Source organism: Trichoderma aggressivum (genome assembly GCF_033847375.1).
Source record: "Trichoderma aggressivum f. europaeum strain CBS 100526 chromosome Unknown scaffold_087, whole genome shotgun sequence".
NCBI classification, from domain to species: domain Eukaryota; kingdom Fungi; phylum Ascomycota; class Sordariomycetes; order Hypocreales; family Hypocreaceae; genus Trichoderma; species Trichoderma aggressivum.
The window spans coordinates 38,015-60,602 of record NW_026946453.1 but is presented as its reverse complement, the minus strand read 5'-3'; the positions used below and the strand labels follow the sequence as shown (position 1 = coordinate 60,602).

Genomic DNA, 22,588 nt, shown 5'->3' with positions numbered 1-22,588 from the left:
CAATAGGCATTCGTATACAAAGAACACGGGCAGCAGAGCGGCCCCGACGATAATGGGCACTAGGACCTGTACAGAGTCCCATGAGAAACTACTCCCTCCCCGGGAAGCGCCGAGAATAATAAGGCCGGCAGCAAAAATAAATAGAATGACGCCGCCTATGTCAAGAGTTGCCAATACCGGGAAGATAGTAGACCACGTAGAGTCCTTGTGGAAGTGGGTTCCCTCTAGCAGCTCGTTGCGCAGAACGAAGAAGAGAAGGATATGTGATACCACAGTAATCTGAAACGTCGGCCGTAGATTACAAAGAAGAAGGGAATAGATTTAAGTGAACTTTGCTACTTACTGTGATGGAAATTACAAAGACATATCTCCAGTTTGCCTGAGAGGTACTATGTGTTGGCGATGTTTACCGAGCCTACATGACAATGGAGGGCCAGCATATCACATACGTCCGTCGGATGTCTGCGAATTCGAACACATCAGATTTTATACTGGGGATTTGTATACTCGCAGCACGATAACCGGTGATGATTGCTTGCCGGGCCGCAGGGAGCGAGGACGCAGGCCAGTCACTTACCCGCCAATCAGCGGACCTATGGCATACGTGCTGCCTGACACGATTGTGAAGAGAGTGTTATTCTTTGCGTTCTCTTCCAGCGTGACTTTATCAGCCAAGATGACAAGAATGATGCTGCTCAATCCAGCCGAGGACAGCCCCTGCAACGCGCGGCCCAGCAGGAGCATGCTCCAGGACTGAGCAGCGGCACAAAGCACACTCCCGATTACTGTAAAGAAAAGAGCCACCTGTAACGAAACGTGCCGACCAAAGACATCTGCAATCTGGCCATAGAAAGGAATGAAGGCCGTTGAAGTGAGCGTGTAGGCAGTGACTATCCAGTTGTGCTCGTCGAACTTGTCTGCGAAGCACAAAGGATTAGAATGCGGTAACGGCAACGGCAACAATAAGAATAACGGAAACGTTGTGATATGATTCTATCGATGTGGATTGGGCACTTTACTTACCGAAATGGGACGCTATAAAAGGAAATGCTGTCGCGACGACGGTCAAGTCCAATGAGGCGAGGAAATACGGCAGCACCAAACCTGCAATCAGCTTGATTCTGTACTTTGTGTTATTTCGCTTGGATTTCTTCACGCAAGCGCGGGCCTGGTTTGGTTGATCAGAGGCGTGTCGGCTCTCTGCATCCAGGGGTTCCATCATGAATGCGCCGGTCGAATCGCCAACATCTCTCCTGGGGACATCATGTTGGGGACACCGTTTAGAGTCATTTTCTATCAGAGACTGAGAAGGAAGGCCTGTTGTTTCCTGTGGCGATACTCGACCGTGGGCATGATCGTCTGCACGACCGTGAGCCTGCTCGCGGTAGTAGTCGTATTGATGTGTTCGTGGCAATTCTTCCGCAGTAATCATCGTCGAGCAAAGTTTGACTACTCTTTGAAATGTAAAAGATGAACTGTGGTAACTCGTAAAATGTCACGAATGAGGTATCAAGTCTTAAGAAACATGGTTTGGAACAGTGTAATACAAGACGCGAGTGCGATACGGAGTAGGACTTGTATACACTTATATAGACAAGTCGACGATGTTTCCGCCATGCATATCCGTCATTTCAACTGCATATACATCTATGGATGGATGCGATATAATTGATAGATACCACTAAGAGAGCTTTGCTCGAATCGAATCAATTGCTCGGGTCGCTTACTCGAAACAGAAATATGATGAGAACGGTGGTGAAGATCTCCTGTCCACATAGTTAATCAACGCAAGCACTGCCGCGCATACATCCTCAAGGCGCAGTCTACTTGAAAAAACGTATGCGTGTAACAATACTAAAGTTCTCTCGTGAGATTAAAACCCCGGATAGTCTAGAAGCATCGCCAAATTAGAGTCTCGCATGGTCTCGCGATCTTTCTAATTGAGAAGCATAGACCAACTCTCACAATGCTTCCGTTTTAGGCCTGGTAGATCTACAGAGGATATACTCGTAAGTAAGGAACGAGTTGTTTGTATATGTGTGCGACACGGAGTAAGCCCTCACTAAGGCTTCTCAAGCTTTGCTCTATGGAAACTCTGCTTGAAAACTAGATGAACCCATCTGGCCGTCCATGGCTAAAGGATAACGAGCTGTAACGCTTGCCTTGATTGTGAAGAATAGTGCTTCAACAGGGTCCAGCGATGAGCGTTTGAGAATCCTGGACAATGCATTCCTGCGGGTTAAATGAGTTGAAAACCAAGCCCGTTTACTAGTAGTAGCGAGTCTGATCAATTACTGCATTGGCTATGCGTTCATCTAGACGGCTCTTAAGATATAAGTCAATCAGCCTTACAGAAGCCTGAGCCACAGCCGTGCTTGATTTGTCGGTAGTTCTATCTAGAGGAGATATAGGTTTGCACACGACGGCTAGGCGAATGGGGGGACTGTACACAAGGAGAGTGATGAAGCTAGATACCGCAATGAGATCGGACACAGCAATGTTTTCTCAACGCTGCTCATTTCATGCGGAGCGGTGAGTGATGGGGGAATCGCCATCACGTGAATTCGCTGCCCATCCCTTCACACATGACTACAAACAGCGGACAATTCGGGTCTCATCTGCTCCACCATAGACAGCTTCGAGCTACTAAGCGGCAAACCAGTAGTTGGGTGTGAATTCCGGCTTTTACAGGCTTTTCTTCTTTTGTTGGCATTTGGGTTTGTCTCTTTGTCTTGGTTGGAATTTTTCTCTCTGTTGACCCCCACCTACCGCTTATTTTGAGGCGGTAGGTGTCAAACTCCAAGCACATACGACCATATCCATCAGAATATATGGGATCCCGTCCGCTCTCCCGGAATCAAGCTGATGAGAGGCAGATTAGTAGTCAGGTGGGTGACCACTGGCGAACACCGGCTGTTGTATGTCTCCTTTTTTTGCTTCTCTTTTGCCCGACCTCTTTTTTTTCTTCCTGGTGGAATACGAAGTGCATATCCTGGGCATTATCCCGGTCATTTGCATGTGATGTGGGCTCGTGCGGGAATACCCCTGAGAAAACAAGGTTATCAATTGCCTTATCTGTGTAGATCTAATTGACATGTGAAATTGCCAGCATCCCGGCGTAGGTACTTGGTCATACCGTACTTGGATACAAGCTCGTCTGTTGGGTTTCCTCCCATGGCTCATCAACTGCTGTCTTCTATCTTAGTAGGTATCTATGTAGTCTTTCAGCTGTTTGCATGTGCTGAGGTGTACGTGGAACAAAGCATTGAGATGGCTGCCATTGATAATTTTGTATCATTCGCTGTGGCATAGGCACCTGGGTAGAATGACAGGAAGAGGCGGATCACAATAGTTTTTGATCTCTGTCAATTGTATGTATCTGGATGTTACCCCTTGAGCGACAAACCCATAATAAATACTATTTCCCTTAAAAGTTTAGTGCTATATCTATTGTGTCCTGCTCTCAGAATACAATTCTCTCCTCAATCCTAGTGACAGGAAGGGCTTTCATACTGTTGTCGACAGCACTCTCTAACGGTCTCTGGCCTCCAGCACATAAATTCAAGCTCAAGATTAGAATCTTTACACTATCATCATTTGATATCTGATAGCCATAGCTTTTGTGTATATGAGCCTTATCGTATTAGCTTGAATTTCGTCGCTACGGTTTCATCTTTGGGAAATGAAGGCTTATATAAACTGAGATTGCAAGCTTCTCAGTTTAAGATCCCGCAGCGCGTCGTAGCCAATCCTAATACTATAGGAGAAATTGTCTAATAACATAGCGATCTGTATCTCAGATGTGTACCATCCAACATTTAAATCCATCACTCATCATTGACATTCAAGTCCTAGCTACTGGCATTAATATCTGCGGATAATGTCATTTTGCTGCTCTTACTATAAGATTTGAGCTGGAAATTTTATAATAACCATACCATTAGAGTCATTTAGAAATGCCACCAAGGAGTTTGATATAGCAAAATCTCGTGCAGGTTCCAAAAACTAGGGTCCAAAATCCGGCGGTAAATAGAACACCCTTTCTGCGGATCGAGTAATCCAGTACCTATTGGTTCCTCTTTGGATGTAACAATACCTGGCTATCGAAACCTCCTCCCATAAATCCTCTGTCTTTTTATAAATAGCAGAATTACAGGTGTAAATCAGGTCTTTGGACTGGTCGAACGTTGATAGGTATCCGAAACTCTGCAAGTCAAACCACCATAAGGGATCTCCAGTTGTGGTGTCCAAGAGCTCTACTCGGCTCGATGAAATATAGACCAATATCTCTGAATCTGACGAAAAGTCAATCATCACACCCCGTTCGTTATTATCTCTAGAGATGCATTGGCCTGTATGCCTCTGTATAATTTCCAGTGGCCCAGATCTTTTCTCGTTGTAAACCAACGTCACATATGCTCAATCTGGAGATATTGCGATTGATTTCACCTGCCTGTAAAAAGTATTGCCAGATCGATATTTATACACACACTGGCGTGTATCGATATACCAGATACATATATCATGGCTGCCCGCAGCTAAATAGGTTGAACCACTGGAGAAGACTACTTGGGATGTTTCAGACTATATCTCATCTTCGTTACACCATCCTTCATCGACAAGGTATCGGAGTTGACAAATTGTTTCGCCTGTTGTAACATTCCAGATAAAAACAGTATTGTGGCCACAAGTTATGAGTTCAGAGTCGAGTGAAAAGGCTAGGGCACAGGATTCTTCTGGGCCAACAGTGAAAGTACTCTCGAGCACACGCAATCGATGGCCGGTGGTTCCGCTCCAGATGCTAATATCAGCATTTAGGGCGTGCAATGCCGCCACAAATCTTGAGTCTGGAGATATCACTACGTTGGTAAAATCGTAGTTGGAGTCTTCCACGCCTAGCTGATTATGACTGATATCCACATGCCGAATCTGAATAGCTCCTCCAATGAAATATGATGCAACCAACATTAAGGTTTTCCAATCAGGGGCAAATGCCATAGATCCTGAAGAACCTGTGACATTAGAGATACACTGTCCAGTTTCAATGCTCCAGAGCTCGAGTCCCCCAACACATTTCACTAGGAAAGATGAGTCCGGAGAGAAACAAATATAGTCCATAAATCCCTCAAATATGGAATATATTGGTTCCCATGTTTCAGTGTTCCAGAGCCTTAAATATAATGGAGATTCTAATGCAAGGAAATATCGAGAATCTGGCGGAAAGATTGGATACCGTCCCAACTGAGGATACTTAGGCGAACTGAGCTTATTGTAGCGAGAATCGAGATATTTTATGAGACTTCCTGTGTGTGTGCAGTGTATCTTCATCCCGTTTTGATCTGCTTAAGCTAGGAGACGAGAACTTGGCGAAAAGGCCTCCTGGGGCCTCTCTGATTGACCCCATAAACAATCGCAGACGACTGTCATCGTTTGCCAAATTTTGACCTTGCTAGTTTCATCATCGATATTCAATCCTGAATAGGAAGATGCTATCAGATCGCCATTCGGTGATAATGCAATAATATTGTTTATCGGGTTATGTTCTCTCAAATTGAGAGAGTACTCTTGAATGCAGTGCCTATCCTCTATGTTCCACATCTCCACTTCACCATTCTGTTCAACGAGAATAGTATCATTTGAGTTAGGGAGAAGAGCTAATCGAGCGCCTTCGCCAACTTCAAATTCAGCGTAGAGATCCCCTGTGTCGACTCTAGTGATAGTGAGAAAGTCGGAGCACAGCGAATATAATAATGATGAATCTGGAGAGAATAGCAGCACCCTTAAATCCTCCACCTCGTCTCTTTGAGGATTTGGTGGTAATTGTTCGTAGTAGTATAGAGGACTGATTGTGTGCCACATTCAACACAAAAGGCGATGGTCCCCAATGCTTATGCACAGTCTCTTCAAACGCGTCACGAATAGCGCTATCCGCCCGCTCAAAGGCAATAGCTGAGAAGTAAAGCTGCAATGGCCAATTCTCCACGGTATCCCTGGAATGTAGAAGAAATTGATGACCGTCTCTAATGAGAAGATGCAGCTCTTTCTGGAGAATATGATCTTCATGTACACAGTTCTCTGCTTTGCATTCAATCATGTCGTTCAGCTTTTGGAAGATATCCAAAGCATGTGGTAGACGGTGCATGAGGGCCAACGATTCCACGCAACGGCTAATGTTTTCATAAGAAATATATGTACCGTTGTATCAATATCCATAAGCTGTTGTTCGCTTTCTGAGGTTGAAGGATAACGAGAAAATAAATGCTGAGCCCAGAAAACACAACAGTATTTTATAGGAGCCATAGGATCGGGAATCTGTGGTTGTATCTCGTTAATGTGTATTCCAGGTCTTTTGAGCCCGTATACATCGTATTTGAGAAATTTAGACATTGCCTCGGTTGATGTTTGAAACATTTTGAGATGCTGAGAACGCAGGCCTGATGGAAATTTCTCTTCAAGTACGTAATCTTTAGCTGGTTGATGTATAAAGTAGACAACATCATTTCGAATAGAGAAGATAGAGCCGCAGTCTTTTGTTATCGATTCCAAGTTGTGTAAGTTGACTGTGGAGTTAAAATGTTCCCACTGGTAGCTCATGAATGTGTAAAGCTCCTCCAGATGAAGTGGTCTTTTTGCTGTAGTAATGATTGATATAAGTAGTTGACAAGCGTCCTGGCCTTTCTTTTCTCCCGGATCATTGATATATTTCTTCGCACCATGTTCCAGCAGCTCCTTGGTGACTTCCACGCCGAACGGGCCAACCGCCAGATGGAGAACTGTATCGCCCTTCTTTGTGGTCAACGTGAGGTCAGCTCCGTGGCTAAGAAGTGCTTTCACCGCGCCAGTATTTTCCTCAAATGCTGCGATGTGCAAGGGAGTCCAGCCGTCATGTGCAAGCATATTTGGATCTGCGCCGGCTTCAAGAAGCAATTTTGTTGCCTACCAACGGCCTCTATCGATGGATGCGGGCAGTGGTGTCCACCCTTGGCTAAGTGTAGCGATGTTCATGTTGGCATTGCATTCGAGGAGTGTTTTAAGTACCCGATGGGCCCTGAATTCACTGGCAAGATAAATCGGGGTTACCGAATCATTGTCATAGGCGCTGATCTCAGAGCCTGCGCGAAGAAGAATCTTGACCGTTTCCTTCTCATTATTCTGTGCTGCGAGGTGAAGAGGTGTTCTGTTTTCGTCATCACGAGCATCCACGATGGCCGTGAAATCAATCAGCTTTTGAACGTGGTCTTCACATCCGTATTGAGCTGCTAAATGTAAAGCACTGTACCCATTTCGCCGGAGATTAGCATCTACTCCTGAATGGAGGAGTACATCGAGAATCTCCATAGACCCTCCCACCGCAGCTTCATGGAGCAAACTGGCCTTGAACAGGTGAAAATCTTTCTTCTGGGCCAGGGGCATGAAATACTTAAAGATAGTATATGCAGCAGATTCTATAGCCCGAGACATTACCGTTGATAAATTGACCAAGGCCACACCATCTTGAAGGAATTTCTCAACAGTGGAGAGATGATTATTGGCTATAGCGTAATAAAGCGGTGATCGCTTCTCACTGTCTAATTGATGAGGGTTTGCCCTATGGTCGAAAAGGCGTATAACAGACTGCCAACATTTCTACCGAACAGCACAATGTAGTGGGGTTTGTCTTTCCTTGTCGACAGAGTTGGGATCTGCATCGGCTTTGAGAAGGGCTTCGACGGCCTCGGGGTGCGCAACAGCAATACGGAGTGGTGTTTCTTCTTTCTTTGAACGCGAATGAATATTTGGCTTGAATTTTAGTAAAAGGTTGATCACGTTAATCCGGCCCTTCCTCGCTGCGATATGTAGCGGAGTTTCACCATTGCAATCCTGGGCTTCGACGTCGGCGTGATAGAGAAAAAGTATTTTAGCCATGTCATGCATCCCGCCATCACATGCGCAATGCAAGACCGTTTTCCCCTTTCCATCTGTTTACCTGACTAAGTCATTCCCTCTCAGGAGGAAGATCCACACGACTGCTAGGTGTCCTCCAACGACGGCTTGGCATAGGGGTAGACGGCCCTTCCATTCACTGGAAGGAGAAACATGCTTCTCCATCAGGAGATACTGAACGACCTCCAGATTTCCTGCTTCTGACACCGCTAAAAGCATCTGGATGCCAAAACTTTCTTTCGATCCAAACATGAACAAGCGGACTGTTGATAAATGTCCACTAGCCGCGGCAAACTCTGCTGCCGAATTGTAATTTTCCGTCTCCACACAGTCTTGATGGATGAGAAACTCTTCGACAATAGCTGTATGCCGCTGTTTGGCAGCATATTGCAGGGGAGTCTTGTTGGTTATGTCTCTGTAATTTACTGCCTCTTCAAATCGAGACTCCTTTTTCAGAACATCTACTATTTTAGATGTCATAGTAGAGTCTCCAGAACTTGCAGCTATATGCAACGCTGTGCGTCCAGCCTTGTCACGAACACTAAGCAAATCTAAGGCTATAAAGTCCTCGACTGCGGTAAGACACTTGAGAGTGTAAATGAGGTGCTCCAAGACATTCACAGAGAGAGCAAATAACTGCTGAAGTCGACACACAACCCAAGCTTCAAACATGGGCATCAACATGGTGTATGATTACTACGCGGAGCGCCCCAAATTGTAAATGTCTTAGAGAAATGCGGGAGGTGGCATGCGAGGTCCGTAAAACGCATGTCTTTCTCGAATATCTAAGAAGAGTTTCGGGTCGTCATGTTTTCAGCCTGTCTAACCCGAGAGACATTGGTCAAAGATAAAGGAAGCTGCTGGTCGTAGTAAGATGGTAATTTAGAATAGCTAAGATGTTATTTATCACCGTTGTATAGTAGTCGTTTTTGAACTTGACGTCGGTGCTGCAAAAAAAAAGAGGCGCATAATCGATGGATTTTAAAAAATATAGTGATTTATTATATTTTGCCTTATTTACCTGAAAGTGGAAAACAAAGCACTTTCGGCAGGAGTGGTGCGCGCTTTGCCACCTTTGTTACAGCATGGGGAATCTTTTACGGTGGAAAAAAAAACACAAGACCTTTGGAGCCGAGTTTTGCTTCAGATTGTTTGCGCAGAAAATATGAGCTGTCAATTTGTAAAGATGCGAGCAAAATGTTGAAATCCACTTCCCTTCTGCGTTCGCTGCATTGTTAATGGACAAGTCAGGGATCTGCAAGGGCTTTTGAGTTGAACTTCGGAGGTATGCTTGACACCATTCGATATAAGGTCAAGTGGGACGGAGACGGCCGCCGTAGTGAGATTGACAAGATGTGGCTTGCGTTTGAGATTTCCCACACACACGATATAGATTGAGATTGTATGGTTGGCTAAAGTGTAGCATGTTTGTGGTTCTGGCTACTATTTCATCGTTCTAGATTTCATCGATGTAATCAAGTTGCTAGTTATGATGGCGTAATACCTTGGACATACCTACGAAAACCGAAGAGAACGCTTGACAATGTCGTCAGTCTCTTGCTGGAAGAGAGATGGATACGTCCAATCGGGAGTTTCTCCTTTTGAGAAAATACTGGTTTCCCGAATAGAGTCAAGTGGATCGGCAAAGAATTTTAGCTGTGCAAGTAGAGCGGGACTTTTGTGGTTTTTGCTGTTTGAAGAGTAACAAAAACAGCAGGTCTAGAACAAATCCTTGAATGAGCATTAGTCAGTTGGGCCATGATTGGCCAGACAAGTAATTCTCAAGCCACTTTAGAACTGAATTACTAATGCGGCCAGCGTCGGTGCAATGCAATTTCATGTTTAGAGTCGTAGAGAAGCTGGAGACTCCCAACAGATGAAACCCCACTGTGCTAGTTGGTACGAGGACCGCCTTTTGCCACCTTGTCTCGGGAAACGCTTGGTGTGATTGACGCCATCGTGATTTTTTTTAAAATAGTACTAATATATAGATATATATATACATGTGTGTGAGCTAATTGTTTATAAACAGATCGTACGTGTTTCTTTGTCTTGTGTAGAGCAAATTGGCGGGCTCTATAAAACGTGAAACTGCTGAGTCTCAAACCCTCTAAGGCGGAGTTCAGAATAGTTAGGAGCAATTACTTGCTACGTTAAAACGGTCTCCTCTACTCTATACTTCAACGATACCTATTCGATATTTTCCAAGAAGAATAATACTAGTAGATCAACATGGCCGACAGCAGTTCAGCCATCACACTCGACATCTTTAGAGGTACACCTGAAGGAGAGTTGGCTGTTGAAACGACGACTCGCGTTCTTGGCTATGGCGAAGTATACATCGAAACAACCCACTCAGGACTGTGTGGCACCGATCTTCACTATCTGAGGCGCGGACGAATTATCGGCCATGAAGGAGTGGGAGTTGTAAGACAACTCGGCCCTGGTGTATCAACAGACATTAAAGTTGGAGACCGCGTCGGGTTCGGCTATACACACAAGGTCTGCGGCAGCTGTGATTGCTGCATGAGCGGTGAGTTGTACTCTTGAAAACATATCCATCGATATCCTCTCGGTTAGTAGACAAAGGCTAATGGTTTGGGTGGAAAAGGGAGGGATCAGTACTGTACTTCACGCGTTGACTTTAACAGAAACGCTGACAAGATGGGCACTATTTCCTCGGGTGTGATTTGGTCAGCCAACATGGTCTTTCCGATCCCAGACGGATATGACTCTGCCGATGCAGCGCCGCTTCTCTGCGCGGGCTCTACAGTTTTCACAGTCTTGACCGGCCCTGATGTCAAATCAACCGATCGTATTGGTATCATGGGTATCGGTGGCCTAGGCCACTTGGCCATCAAACTTGCTGCAACTATGGGCCACGAGGTTGTAGTTCTATCAACCTCTGAATCAAAACGACAAGAAGCACTGGAATATGGAGCGACAGAATTTCATGTCTACGATTCAGAGAAGCCTGCTCCACCCGGCTTTAGACCCTTGAACCATTTATTGCTATGCGGAAATACTGGAAGCAAAAACTTCAACAAGTATGTCACCCCAATTCATACCATCGTATCGTAAACCAATCCATTTACTAACGTAACCGTGGCAGTCTGATTGAACTCTTGGCCGTCCATGGCACAATTTACCCCTTGACCGTTTCTGCGGAGAATACACCCATTGATCTGGGAGAGTTGACTGGTCTAGGAGCTTCCATCAGAGGATCACTGACGGCTTCGCGCCGCACTATTTGCGAATTGCTTCGATTCGCTTCTCGGCATGGAATCAAGCCAACAGTTATGACTTTCCCAATGACGGAAGATGGAGTCAAACAAGCCATTGACACGTTAAAAAATGGGAAGATGAGATACCGAGGAGTGTTGGTCCGATAGATCAGGAAACTGGTGGAATTATACCTCACACCCAGTAAAAGAATTGATAGCCAATCTATATCGAGCCGATTCACAGCGTGATCAAGCGGCGAGATCCTGCTCATCCCAAAAGATTTATCCATCATTTGCTCTATATGCTACTGTAATAAGCAGATCGCTATATAGACAGCCTCAGTCTTGAAACCCGGTCCATCGCGCGCTTTACCCTTAGACCAAGCAATTCCATGATCTTTGTGGCCTTCAAGCCCTAGCCTGCTCAGTGGATGACAATGACGAGAGAGATAGAAATAGACAGATAATAGCAAGCGAGCCTAAGGTCAAGGTTCAAGCGATCAAATAAAGGGTGCCATAGGTCGTTTACCTACTGGAGTTTGCTTGTACAAGCTGTGTGATTGGGCCTTGGAGTATATGAATGCATTCACATGCTACAACCTATTTTGGCGTTATGAGACCTTTTATGTTCTTTCAAGTACCAATGTTGAAGCAGACTTTGCGTAGTTAACAGTACATTCAATAGAGCACTAGAACGACTACTTCAGCGACCAGCGCTTAAACAATATATAGCTTTCTATCGGTGGCGTCAAATGTGCGGTGTAGCAGCTATTTTCTCTGGCAAATGATTTTACCAAAAACGATTCTCGCGTTTGTCATCCAGTTCTGCAATATTCCCTCAGCTTGACACCCGGTGCTATGACCTGGTTTGACATGCAGATCTTATGTAGCGTTGGATTCCCACAATCCTTCCCCATGCTCACCCCCATGCTCCTCCAACTCAGGAAGCCTGCATGCCTATAATCACGCCGGATATCCGTTCAAGTAGAAACACAGCACTGTTTAGATTCGGCCGACTTTCCGCTTGGGGATGATACGATAATCTTCTAGCCAAGCAAATGAATGTTAAAAAAAAAGTTCAAGTTATTAAGCAAATCCAACTCTTCTATATATTCCTTTCCCCAACAAATGTATAACTTGTTCCCCCAAATATCGAAGATATCATCGATAATGGAAATAATAGTAAATGGATTTTTATAATTGAGGCTCTGATCTTCCTTCATTTGAAGGTAATGTAAGTAGTCATATCTGTGGCAACTATGACAGCGACGTCATCATCAATTATGACATGTTACTAGCTGCTCCATGAGATTGGAGTTGACACCAATACTACAATAGTTATTACAACTAAGCTTGCTACATGCCGTAACAACAGGTGAAACTAGGCTTGTGACACTAATCTATGCAATTTTTCATTTCATGTATAATTATATAAGAATTGCCTTCGTCACCTAAAAATAGATTATGCTGTGGCGAATCCTGCGGCTAACGGTTGGTAAAGTTCGTATTCCCAAAGGATAACCTGTGAGGCTCGGGAAGCTGTTTGGGCGGACAATCGGGATACACGTCTATGCCACGCAACTAGTAGGGGCCATTGAATAGATTCAATCCGATAGCTGTATTATCAAATTGTGTCTGTAATTATTCTAACGAGTGTCGAGAAGGGAAGGTTATATGTTCAGCATGTATATGCTGTTGTCAACTGAAGTCGACTGTCTACGGTCGACTTTTCAATAATTGGCTGGCTGATCCGTCTCTTAATGCAAAGTCCAGCATTTTGCATTACGACCCCAACGTTGTTGCTCCTCCTAATTCAACCTGTTCCACACAGTGACCTCTTTCTTCATGATTAGGTATAATAGCATGCAAAAGACTGAGCTAATTGCACCGGAACACAGTTTTGGCCTCCGTTACTGCTTTGTGTCAAAGCATCTCCCTGGCAGTTGAGTTGGCCGTAAAAGATGCATGTGCAACTGTTTTCGAAGCAATTGGCAACGTTTGCCCATCGGCCATACTTGTAGTTGTAACAGTTATTGGGACCGCCAAATAGTTTAGTCGCCCAGCTCACATTAAGCTGGCCGACCCTGTTTTGGCACGCATCGTCGTAATAGTTGACTTGCATTTGGGTCGCCGCAGAAGCAAAAGAGGCGGTAAGAACCGCGAGAAGTGAGGTGGTAGAGAAATGCATGGTCACTGGTTGACTAATAGGTGCTGAATGATCGAATTGTTGAAGTGATGTTTGAATACCAGGGAGAGAGAGCTCGCGGTCCATGGCCAATTTATATCTGGATAAAAGGACGGAGTCTCTAGACACTTCCATATTGAGCAGCTCAATAATCATAATACCCCTGCGTTTACTGCGTCAACTGATGAAACAAATGTATACATTCTTTCTTGACTTCGTCAATCGTATGAACTCCTATTGCCCTACACCTATAGTATAACATCACCTTCGTATATGCATGAACTTCTGCAGCGCTAGTATGGCTATACAAGGGGCTCTACGGTGGAGACCGTACATACACTCAGTAAGCTTATCATCATGCACCTGCGGTATAGTTGTTCAAATTCTCATCTCCACAGGTTGAGCTAAACTAATAAGGGAGAGAAATTGATTGCGAGACCCATCAGTTGTATGTAAGTGGAATATTGAACCGTCCCAATCCTCACGTATGCCATATATTTACTGCCATATATTTACTGCTGCATACCTATGTGAGGGCGGAAAGGGAAACAAAAATGAAACCTGAACGGTCAATTGAAATACTACCTAAATCTGAGTCCGGGAGTTGACGATGGCCATACGTAGTAGATACCTACCTTGGTAATTGCAAGTACCGGCGCAGAGGTAAAAGTTTGGTTGCAGATCTCCTGATTTAGCGGCTGCTTACTCCTTATTGCCTCCACTATTATAAACCTCATACGAGATATAGTATGGCTGACACGCTTGAGTAGCACTCGCACAATTTACCATAACGGACTAGATAGCTGCGAAGGTAAGTGGGACACTTTAAATCAAGACGCATCCAGTCGAAATGCGGCGTCCTGATGTTCAATACAGGTACGTTTGGATAAGTTCCTGAGGTAATAAGCCTAGTTGCTTGGATCAATAAGGTAATGATGTTACAGAAGACAGGAAAGAATTTTGACCGGCTGTAATTACAAGGGCGTAAGAGTAGAATAGAGGGTGTGGCTTGTATTGAGTCCCGATGCTTTAACAACTAGCTGTTTACACAATCTTAAAGGGTGTATTAAATGGGACTCATATATCCCGTCGTTTCTAGGCTATCTTCTGACCTAGTCTAATGGTACCTGTGAGGTTCCACTGGTATTCTCACGGTTCTCGCAGTAGGTATCGGTGTGAGACTCAGAGATCCTAGTTCTCATCGGTTGTCTTATCCATATTTTCTCCGGCTATGTACCTACTACATTGGGCCCGGTCGTAATAACACAAAGCGAAAAGAATACAGTACTATTTCGTAAATACACTCTTATCATTAGTGATAAACATGCTATAAATAACCTACGTTATATACTCTGACTTTCCTCGTACGATTTACCATAATCAGCTGCGGAGTTGCTACTCAGAAGAAATTTAGGAGGGGCTACGATATTAACAAATTAGTGAGATTCAGTTGGATTACGAAGGGTGGATCCAACGGGTAGCCACTCGACCTGGCTTTTTCAGCGGCTCAGAACTCAGAGATATTGAATGTAGGTACATGTCGGTATGTACGCAATAGATGGTTCCTTGGGGGCAACGGATGTCATTATGGGCTGATTGAACACGTCAACTAGTACATACGACCATAGGTAGAGGAAACTTCGGGGTCCCGTCTGCTCCCCCATCGACAAGCCTCTAACCGGCAGATTAGTAGTTGAGTGGGTGACCATCAGCGAACACCGGCTGTTGTATGTTTCTCTTTTTTTTTATCATTTCAATATCTAATATCGTATGTCAATCAGTTCTCATGCGCCTCGATTGAGTAACTTGAAGAGGTCACAGCCCTCTGTAGAAGACTACCTATGTATATGTGGGTGGAACTTGCCGCCAGCAATGGGTCCCCCTATCTCAATTCATGCCTTACTTAAAAAAAAGCATGAATCAAATCCTTCTGGTTTACTAGATTATTGTGTCAAGAGTCTTCTGTTCTACGTATACAATTTTGATAATCGTTTACCGGAAGTCATATAACCTCTGCTCATCTGAAAACCACCATGGCAGACCAGTCACCCATGGAACTTCCCCTGACGCCTTTTTATTTAACGTCTGACTCAACCAAGAACGCCTCCAGATTCTTGTACTTGCTAACTATTAGCTTCTATTCAACAGATAAGAAATCTTACACTCATTATATGTCATAAATCGCGGCTAACACGAATCGCCATTTCTCGCCCGACGTCACTTCATTCCTCTTCGTCGTAACCGCGGCGTCGAGACTAACACTCTGGATCAATCCGGTTTGTTCCTTTCTCATAAACTTCCCCTCCCGCGCACGGTTGCACTATGGAAAGATTTACACCAGTATCTATATCTGCCGAAATGGCACCGAGCTATTTTGGCGTTGCTATACCCAACACTCGCCCATCAAGGTGCACACCATTCCAACGATCTTGAAACATTTCAAGGAGTTTCCTATTCTCACATCGAATCGACATAAATGTAGCTCTATGGTCTTCAATATCAGGCAATAGGCATTGTTTCGACACTTTTTCATCATAAGGTTGCGTGTATGCACGTTTGTACTCTATTATGGGAGTAATGGATTCCCCGGACTTGTGGGTTTTGTGTGCTTCTGGTCGGGAAGAGTATGCTGGCATTAATACGAACCTCATAGAGACTGTTATTTTCTCCGCACTTGGACAGAAGTTATCACAGAATGCGAAAATTCCTTAACGCCAGCCGATATTGAGCGAGTACGACTCATCACTTCGTGGGATATGCTACAGAAACAACTGTTTGATCCAGCGGGCACATGGACCAGCAAAGAGATTCCATCCCAGATATCCTTGCTAGAAACAACATTTGACCACTATCGCCGATTCACACACATATTTGAGTCCCAGTTGGCCCCCGGCCTTGAGGCCAACTTCTTCTGGGGCATCATTGGCCTACTGCTACAGGTGAGTGCGCATTTATCAACCCCCTTGGGTAACAGCGCATTACTCACAGCGGGACAGCTTACAGCACAAGATTTACAAGCCCTCTCTAAGATCCCACCAATGCTCAAATCACTTGGCTATAAAGTAGAGGCTTTCAAGCGGCATTACTCTGCGTCGAATCAAGAAAATGCGGGTCAGGTGAAGGAGGCATGCTTTGACATGCAGGTTCAGTTGGTTCAATTTTTCACAGTCTCCGTCAAGTCTCTGCGTGGCGAGAAAGATGAGATACAGCACGGTAAGTATCGGTAGACGCAGAATTGTCACTATTTCCCCCTAACTGGTGTAAAACTCAGATAAACGAGCCGGCCAAGTTCATCGACACGAACAGGAGGATCTATGGTCGTGGCTTCAACGTGAGTTTAGCAGCACAAATCGGGCACTTTCTCAAGCCCTATCGCGAGTTGAGAATCCAGTGACTGTACTTTCACCTCTGCGGGGCCAAAGCAGCTCTGTAGACATTCCTGCAATCACACAGCAAGTATCGTGGATGCAACTACCAACCAAGATGTGCTCAAGCTTCTTTGGCAGAGAGAGCACATTTGAGGAAATCGACCAGGTCCTCGGCCGGGATGGATCAGCAGCAACTTTCCAATCTATAGCATTGTTTGGTCTTGGCGGTATTGGCAAGAGCTCCATCGCGGCACGATATATAGAGAGAAAGATGGAAGAGAAGAAGTACGATGTCGTATTTTGGGCTTATGGCGAGACGACGGCATCGTTGCGACAGAGCTTCACAGACGTGGCGTTAAGACTTGAATTGCCTGGAGCACAGCCTGACCTACACAATGAGAATTTGCAACTATTTCAGAACTGGTTCCAGACGACTGGTAAGTTATTCCGCCTTGTTATTCTTGATATTGGCTGATTTTCTCTATGGTAGACTGCAAATGGTTAGTGGTTTACGACAATGTTGAGCATGATAAGCTGTTGGAGCCATACTGGCCGGAAAGTAGTCATGGAAAGGCTATCATTACCACTCGCAATTATAACTTGGTATACAAATTTGCCACCTCTGGCTTGGAAATAACTTCATGGGATACCAAGACCGGTTCCGAGTTTCTCTTATTCTTGTTGAAAGACAACATAGGCCGCGACATCCAATCAGAGGAACTCTCAGCAATCGAACTTGCCGAAAAACTCGGTGGTCATGCATTGGGTATCTCTCACATGGCTGGTCTCATTCAACGAAGGTCTTGGTCCATTACCGAATTCATGCGTATTTATTTGAAAGATCCGAGAAGCCTTCATATATCTGAGTTACAGGAAGTGTGGGACGTATCGTTTGGTACTTTGGAAAGAAATAGCCGAGTTTTCCTGGGAGTTGCATCATTCTTGGTCCCAGACAACATGGCACAGGAGCTATTTGAGAACAGGCAAGGCCATGATCTCCCAGATGATCTTGAGTTTTTCCTTGATGATTCGGAGTATGTCTGATCCCTTCCTTGAAAGAAATGTGCCTGACCTCGACTACAGATTTTCTGGGGCTATGGAACCGCTCTTGGCCCTTGCGTTGATGAAATGGGATAAAGGTGCTCGTATCTTCTCATGTCATCGCATGGTGCAGATGCAATTCCGGTCTTTCCTATCCCTAGAAGAGCGACAACAAGCATTCGACAATGCAGTGCTGCTAGTACACAACGCCTTTGCCAAACAGTCAGACTCGACGAACAAGAATCAGTTTTACCATCAGTGGACTCAGTGTAATCGTTGCTTACAACACGTTCTCCGTCTGAAAGACAATTTTAAGGAAGAGCGTAGACACTCGGAGAAATTCAAGGCATCGTCGCTGTTCTGCGAGCTTTTGAAAGATTGCCAGAGGTAGGATATTGCCTGCTACAAAATTGCGACAATATGTTGACTCAACTATCAGGTATCTCTACGAGATCAATGCATTTAAAGAGCTCGAGGACGTCTGCGAATTAAACCTCTTAGCCGTGGACACCCTCGAAGACCAGGAACAAGCCATCGATATCAAGGCCTCGACACTGTCCCACCATGCCAGCATGTATGAGAGCATCGGCAGAGTCGAAGAGGCCATCGAACTAAACATCAAGGGTTACAATATGCGCTTAGAAGAAGAACCTCGCAAAGGTGGCCTCCTCGGCGGCTTTGAGCAAAATCTCGGATACAACTACAATACTGCTAATCAGCACGAAACAGCGCTCGTGTGGTTTGAAAAGTCACGCGTTACTTGGACCGCGTGGAATGTAAATGAAGGCAGAGAAGCGGACTGGCCCACGGTCACAAAGAAGAATACTGCGAGGTGCCTTGTGTATCTGGGGAGGTACGAGGAGGCGCAGTCATTACTCGACGTTTCAATCAGAGAGTTTAAGCAGGAGAAGCCTCTCAACTGGGCTATGCTAGCTTTGTACGTACAGTCTCTGACCCTTCCATGCAACCCGATTAACGTCTCTCTCGCAGCACATACTTTGTCCAGGGGATCCTTGAACGACGCAGAAACAGACCGGAAGCTGCCGAGGCAAATTTCATGGAAGCGCAGAATATATGGTTCAAAGGTGATCAAACGCGTTTTCACCCGTTCAATGCAGGATGCATTTATAAGACGGGCGTGGTTTGCCTAGACCGGGGCAAGGTGGAGGCTGCTATGTACGTTTCACTTCCCTCCGTCTCTCTCATGTTTCTATCTCCCCTCCTGCAATTATATAATGCATGTATCCATCTCCTATATATCAGCCATATACTTTCCATTTTTCTGCAATCATTAATTTACCAATACATACTGTTTAGTAAACATCTTCGCGACGCCCTCGAGATCACAAAATTCCACAGCGACACCATGCCCGTTGAGCACGCGCGTAGCCTGTTCAAACTCTCCGAGGCTATAGCCCAGAACTCATCTACAAAAGAGAACGGGGACGGTGCCACCGAGGACGAAGCACAAAGTTTGAGAGACGAGGCGGAAATATATTTGCTCAGGCGGGATAAAAGCGCGACCCAATTTGGGAACGAAGACGCCTATGATAGATGGGTGCCGATTTTCTGGCGGTAAGGAGTGTATGAGGATGCCTATATCAGAAGGCAAGAGAGGATGGAAATACGAAGTACGTTGTGATTATGGGTGCTGGAATTTGCTTGAAAGGTCGCGTTAGAATGCTATGTAGTACCATCAAGCGAACCAGCGAAGCATATTATGTCTAGCAATTCCTTAGCCTTCAGATGTCCCTCTCAGCCCACGACTGGATAATACCCTCGTTAGTCTCGTCGTAAACCTTGACTTGGACACTTTCACCCGTTCGGAAGGTATTTGGCTGCACAAACTTCCACTTCATCTTGGGTTTCGACACGACAATCTTGCGCCATTCTTCATACACACCATCAACTATGCACAGAGGCTCATAGAACCTGCTGCATGCAGATACATCGGCGGTGCAGCGCCAAATGTGTAGCTTGCAGAGATACGAGCCCAGAGATTGTTTACCGTGGGAAAGGATCTTGGACCGGTCAACATTTACTGTGAGAGATTGCTGCGTGGAATGGTGGGTGATGGAGATGACTCCGTTCCCGTCTTGTAGGAGGTGTTTAAGAATGGAGAAGTGAGCCTAGTTGAGGGTTAATTAGATGAATATGTCTAAGAGGGAGGTTATGTTATGCCTACTTGGTGGTGGACTTGGCCCCAGGCTTGGTCTTGGAGGTTATAATGCTCGAGTGCTTGCAGACCATCGACGCCAATGTTGAGATATGTTGCGTAGAGAACTGCGTTTGATTAGAATGAGCATTATGCTATATCTATGTAGGGGCGCAATTTGGATTTTGCAACGTACGGTCTTCAGCTGTGATGCTGCTGCTGTCCGTGTAGCCGAAAATGCTCAGCAGATGCTTGTTGTCCATGAGATATTCCGACATTAAGATTGCACGACATTCCTCGACTGTTCCTGCCAGCTTCCCAAACACACTTCCCCACGTCTGGCCGGGCAGATAGTATGAAGTTACGGCTTCCCCGCTGAGAGGGCTGATTGGAGGATTCTGCTTGTCAAAGTTGTAGGTTCCTGGCGACGTCTCGCTGAGGAGCTTGCCTGTGCCGTGGCCGATCAATTCATGGATGGCAGTGGTGAGAAACCTCACAATGTGCGTCGTCTTCTTAAAAAACTTGAGTTCGGACGAGTCAACCCAGTAGCAGGGAAGGTCGGGGTTGTTGTTGACGCTGAGGCGATTCGCGAGGACGATATTCTTGAAGCCACGGGTCTCTCGGATGTAATCATACTGTCAAGATTAACTGAGTGACGGCTAACAAGAATGGTAAAACACAAACTCACATTTGGGAGATTGGCGGCTTCAAAGACGATGCTTCCACACACAGCCAGCGCTAAGACAGTTAATGTCTCCCTTTCCGTTCCTAGAGGAGGGCGGAGGTAGAGCATGTGGGTAGAGGAGAGGAAGGTACATAGCTGATTAACTGACCATGGACACTAGTAAAGTCTGGAGCCTCAAATAGACTCTTTTCATATGGTCCTTTGCCGTCATTCACACCTTCGACCGCCCATGGAAGCTGTCGAATGAATGTAGCTGAGCTGTGGACAAAGGTTTTCAATCTCTTGATTTCATCGGCATCGGCAATGCCTATCATAGCCTCCCACTCAGAGCGGATTCCAGCCGGGTCGCGGTAAGGCTCGATGAAGCCAAGTATGTTCTCGACTCTGGCTGATACATCCGTCACCCAAGCCTTTTGCGATTCTTGGAAGGCTTCTAAGCTGCCAGTGCGAAAGCATTCGATGTATTGTGTCAAAAACTCGGTCTGTTTATCATTCCCGGCATACTGCTTTGCTATTTCTAAATCGGAGCAGATCTTGGCCAATTCCTCCGAGTGGTCTCCTCGGACAAGGAAGATGCCGTCTGCTAGTTCGTTGTCGCCATTCTTGGGTAGATGGGTTTCTGCAGAAGCTTGCAACACCTGCAACACAGGCTTGCCGTTTTTGAGCACTTTTCGAACGCGTGTATTCTCCGGGCCGATTAACCTTTTGTTCATGATGTCTGAGACCTTGGCGATGTCGTCCTTAGTAATGGGCTCCTCGGTAGGGTAGTAGCCCGACTGTGCATTCTTGCCGGGGTATCCGAGACTGAACGGCGGAACTGCCAACAAACGATCAATGATCTTGTCTAGCCCAGCTTTCGTCTTTGGGGAAACACCAGCAAGCTTCCCGAGAGCTTCTGCCGACACGTCAGGGATGAACTTCTGGTCGCCCTCTCCCTAATGGATCATTCATGGTCAGCACTTGAAGACGCAGAGAGACGCAGAAGACGGCGTATTGCGCTCTTGGCTTACATAAAAGTTGCCCAAGTTGCAAAGAAACGTGGCGGCATACTCGAGAAATGAAGCCAGTTCTCCGGGAGTGATGTTGCATTGCGCTACCAAGGTGTCCCATTTCCCATCACAGGCATGGTAGAGATCCATGATGAAGTCAAAGATGTCGGGGCTTTCCGGCGACACCTGCCGCATGATGATCCTGCTTCCATGCCATGCTGCCCGTGCAAGGTAATGGGCATACAACTTGTCGCGATCGTCGAGGGCATCGAATATGGTCTTGATCTCGAGCTGATGGATGGTAGCGCCAACGGGCGGAGTATGAGGGCTCTCGGGCGAAGACATGGAGATTCTTGACGAAGAAGAGGCGTGGAAAACAAGAGTGACAAAGCTGAGGAGAGCTTCAGAGCTTCGGAATGAGGGGATATGAGATACCTACTATTAGGTAGGGACGTGCATACCGGCCTAGGAATAATCGTGATCCGGTATGGCCCAGGCTTTCCAATACGATTCACCTATAGTTTTGTAGAGGTCGGTGCGAGCATGAGCGATATACTCATCCCGCTCAACCTGTGTCTTTCATACAGGGTATGGTGGCACCTTGGATAGAATTTCCATGTTATTTTCGTGCATTCGTTTTTGAGACAGTAAACGTGTTCCCTTATACTATATATCTGATATACAGGTCCCTACATGTACGAGGGGAAACCAGTTTCTAGGCGGTGTTGGTATAAGAGATTCTCACTGCGAGACTATAGTTCAATAACTTGAGCAAACCGGATAGAATCGGTTTGGTAGGCTAGAAAAGGCAGCGACAATTGTCGAGATTGAATGGCGCATTACTTTCAAGATTAAAAGACCACTCAACGAACAACGCAATACAGAAGCAAAGAATCCCCATAGCAAAAAACGAGTCACCAGCCGAGCAAAGTCGCAAACATCTACGGTGGATAAAGGCGATAAATACCGATTACAACCACAATAACTATAATGATAAGTATAAAAATAACTGTGATCG

The 22,588-nt window shown here is 45.6% G+C and overlaps 5 protein-coding genes across 5 annotated transcripts; 2 read left to right on the top strand and 3 right to left on the bottom strand.

Moving 5' to 3' along the window:
• Window positions 1–573: 573 nt before the first annotated feature.
• Window positions 574–1,432, bottom strand: Triagg1_10817 (uncharacterized protein; the record flags this gene model as incomplete). Its single annotated transcript, XM_062894931.1, has 2 exons — window positions 574–917; window positions 1,024–1,432. The coding sequence occupies 2 exons, from the start codon at window positions 1,430–1,432 to the stop codon at window positions 574–576; spliced, it is 753 nt and encodes a 250-aa protein (XP_062750242.1).
• Window positions 1,433–6,936: 5,504 nt separating this feature from the next.
• On the bottom strand, window positions 6,937–8,607 carry Triagg1_10816 (uncharacterized protein; the record flags this gene model as incomplete). Its single annotated transcript, XM_062894929.1, has 3 exons — window positions 6,937–7,564; window positions 7,631–7,826; window positions 8,064–8,607. 3 exons carry the CDS (start codon window positions 8,605–8,607, stop codon window positions 6,937–6,939), a joined length of 1,368 nt encoding a protein of 455 aa, XP_062750241.1.
• A 1,980-nt stretch (window positions 8,608–10,587) lies between these two features.
• On the top strand, window positions 10,588–11,315 carry Triagg1_10815 (uncharacterized protein; the record flags this gene model as incomplete). The annotated part of the gene is made up of 2 exons (XM_062894928.1): window positions 10,588–10,970; window positions 11,036–11,315. 2 exons carry the CDS (start codon window positions 10,588–10,590, stop codon window positions 11,313–11,315), a joined length of 663 nt encoding a protein of 220 aa, XP_062750240.1.
• A 4,773-nt stretch (window positions 11,316–16,088) lies between these two features.
• Window positions 16,089–19,320, top strand: Triagg1_10814 (uncharacterized protein; the record flags this gene model as incomplete). The annotated part of the gene is made up of 8 exons (XM_062894927.1): window positions 16,089–16,271; window positions 16,329–16,545; window positions 16,604–17,137; window positions 17,191–17,734; window positions 17,784–18,128; window positions 18,181–18,678; window positions 18,732–18,917; window positions 19,059–19,320. 8 exons carry the CDS (start codon window positions 16,089–16,091, stop codon window positions 19,318–19,320), a joined length of 2,769 nt encoding a protein of 922 aa, XP_062750239.1.
• Window positions 19,321–19,483: 163 nt separating this feature from the next.
• Triagg1_10813 (uncharacterized protein) lies at window positions 19,484–21,915 on the bottom strand (the record flags this gene model as incomplete). Its single annotated transcript, XM_062894926.1, has 6 exons — window positions 19,484–19,870; window positions 19,927–20,024; window positions 20,093–20,531; window positions 20,585–20,634; window positions 20,730–21,516; window positions 21,592–21,915. The coding sequence occupies 6 exons, from the start codon at window positions 21,913–21,915 to the stop codon at window positions 19,484–19,486; spliced, it is 2,085 nt and encodes a 694-aa protein (XP_062750238.1).
• Between the last annotated feature and the right edge of the window lie 673 nt (window positions 21,916–22,588).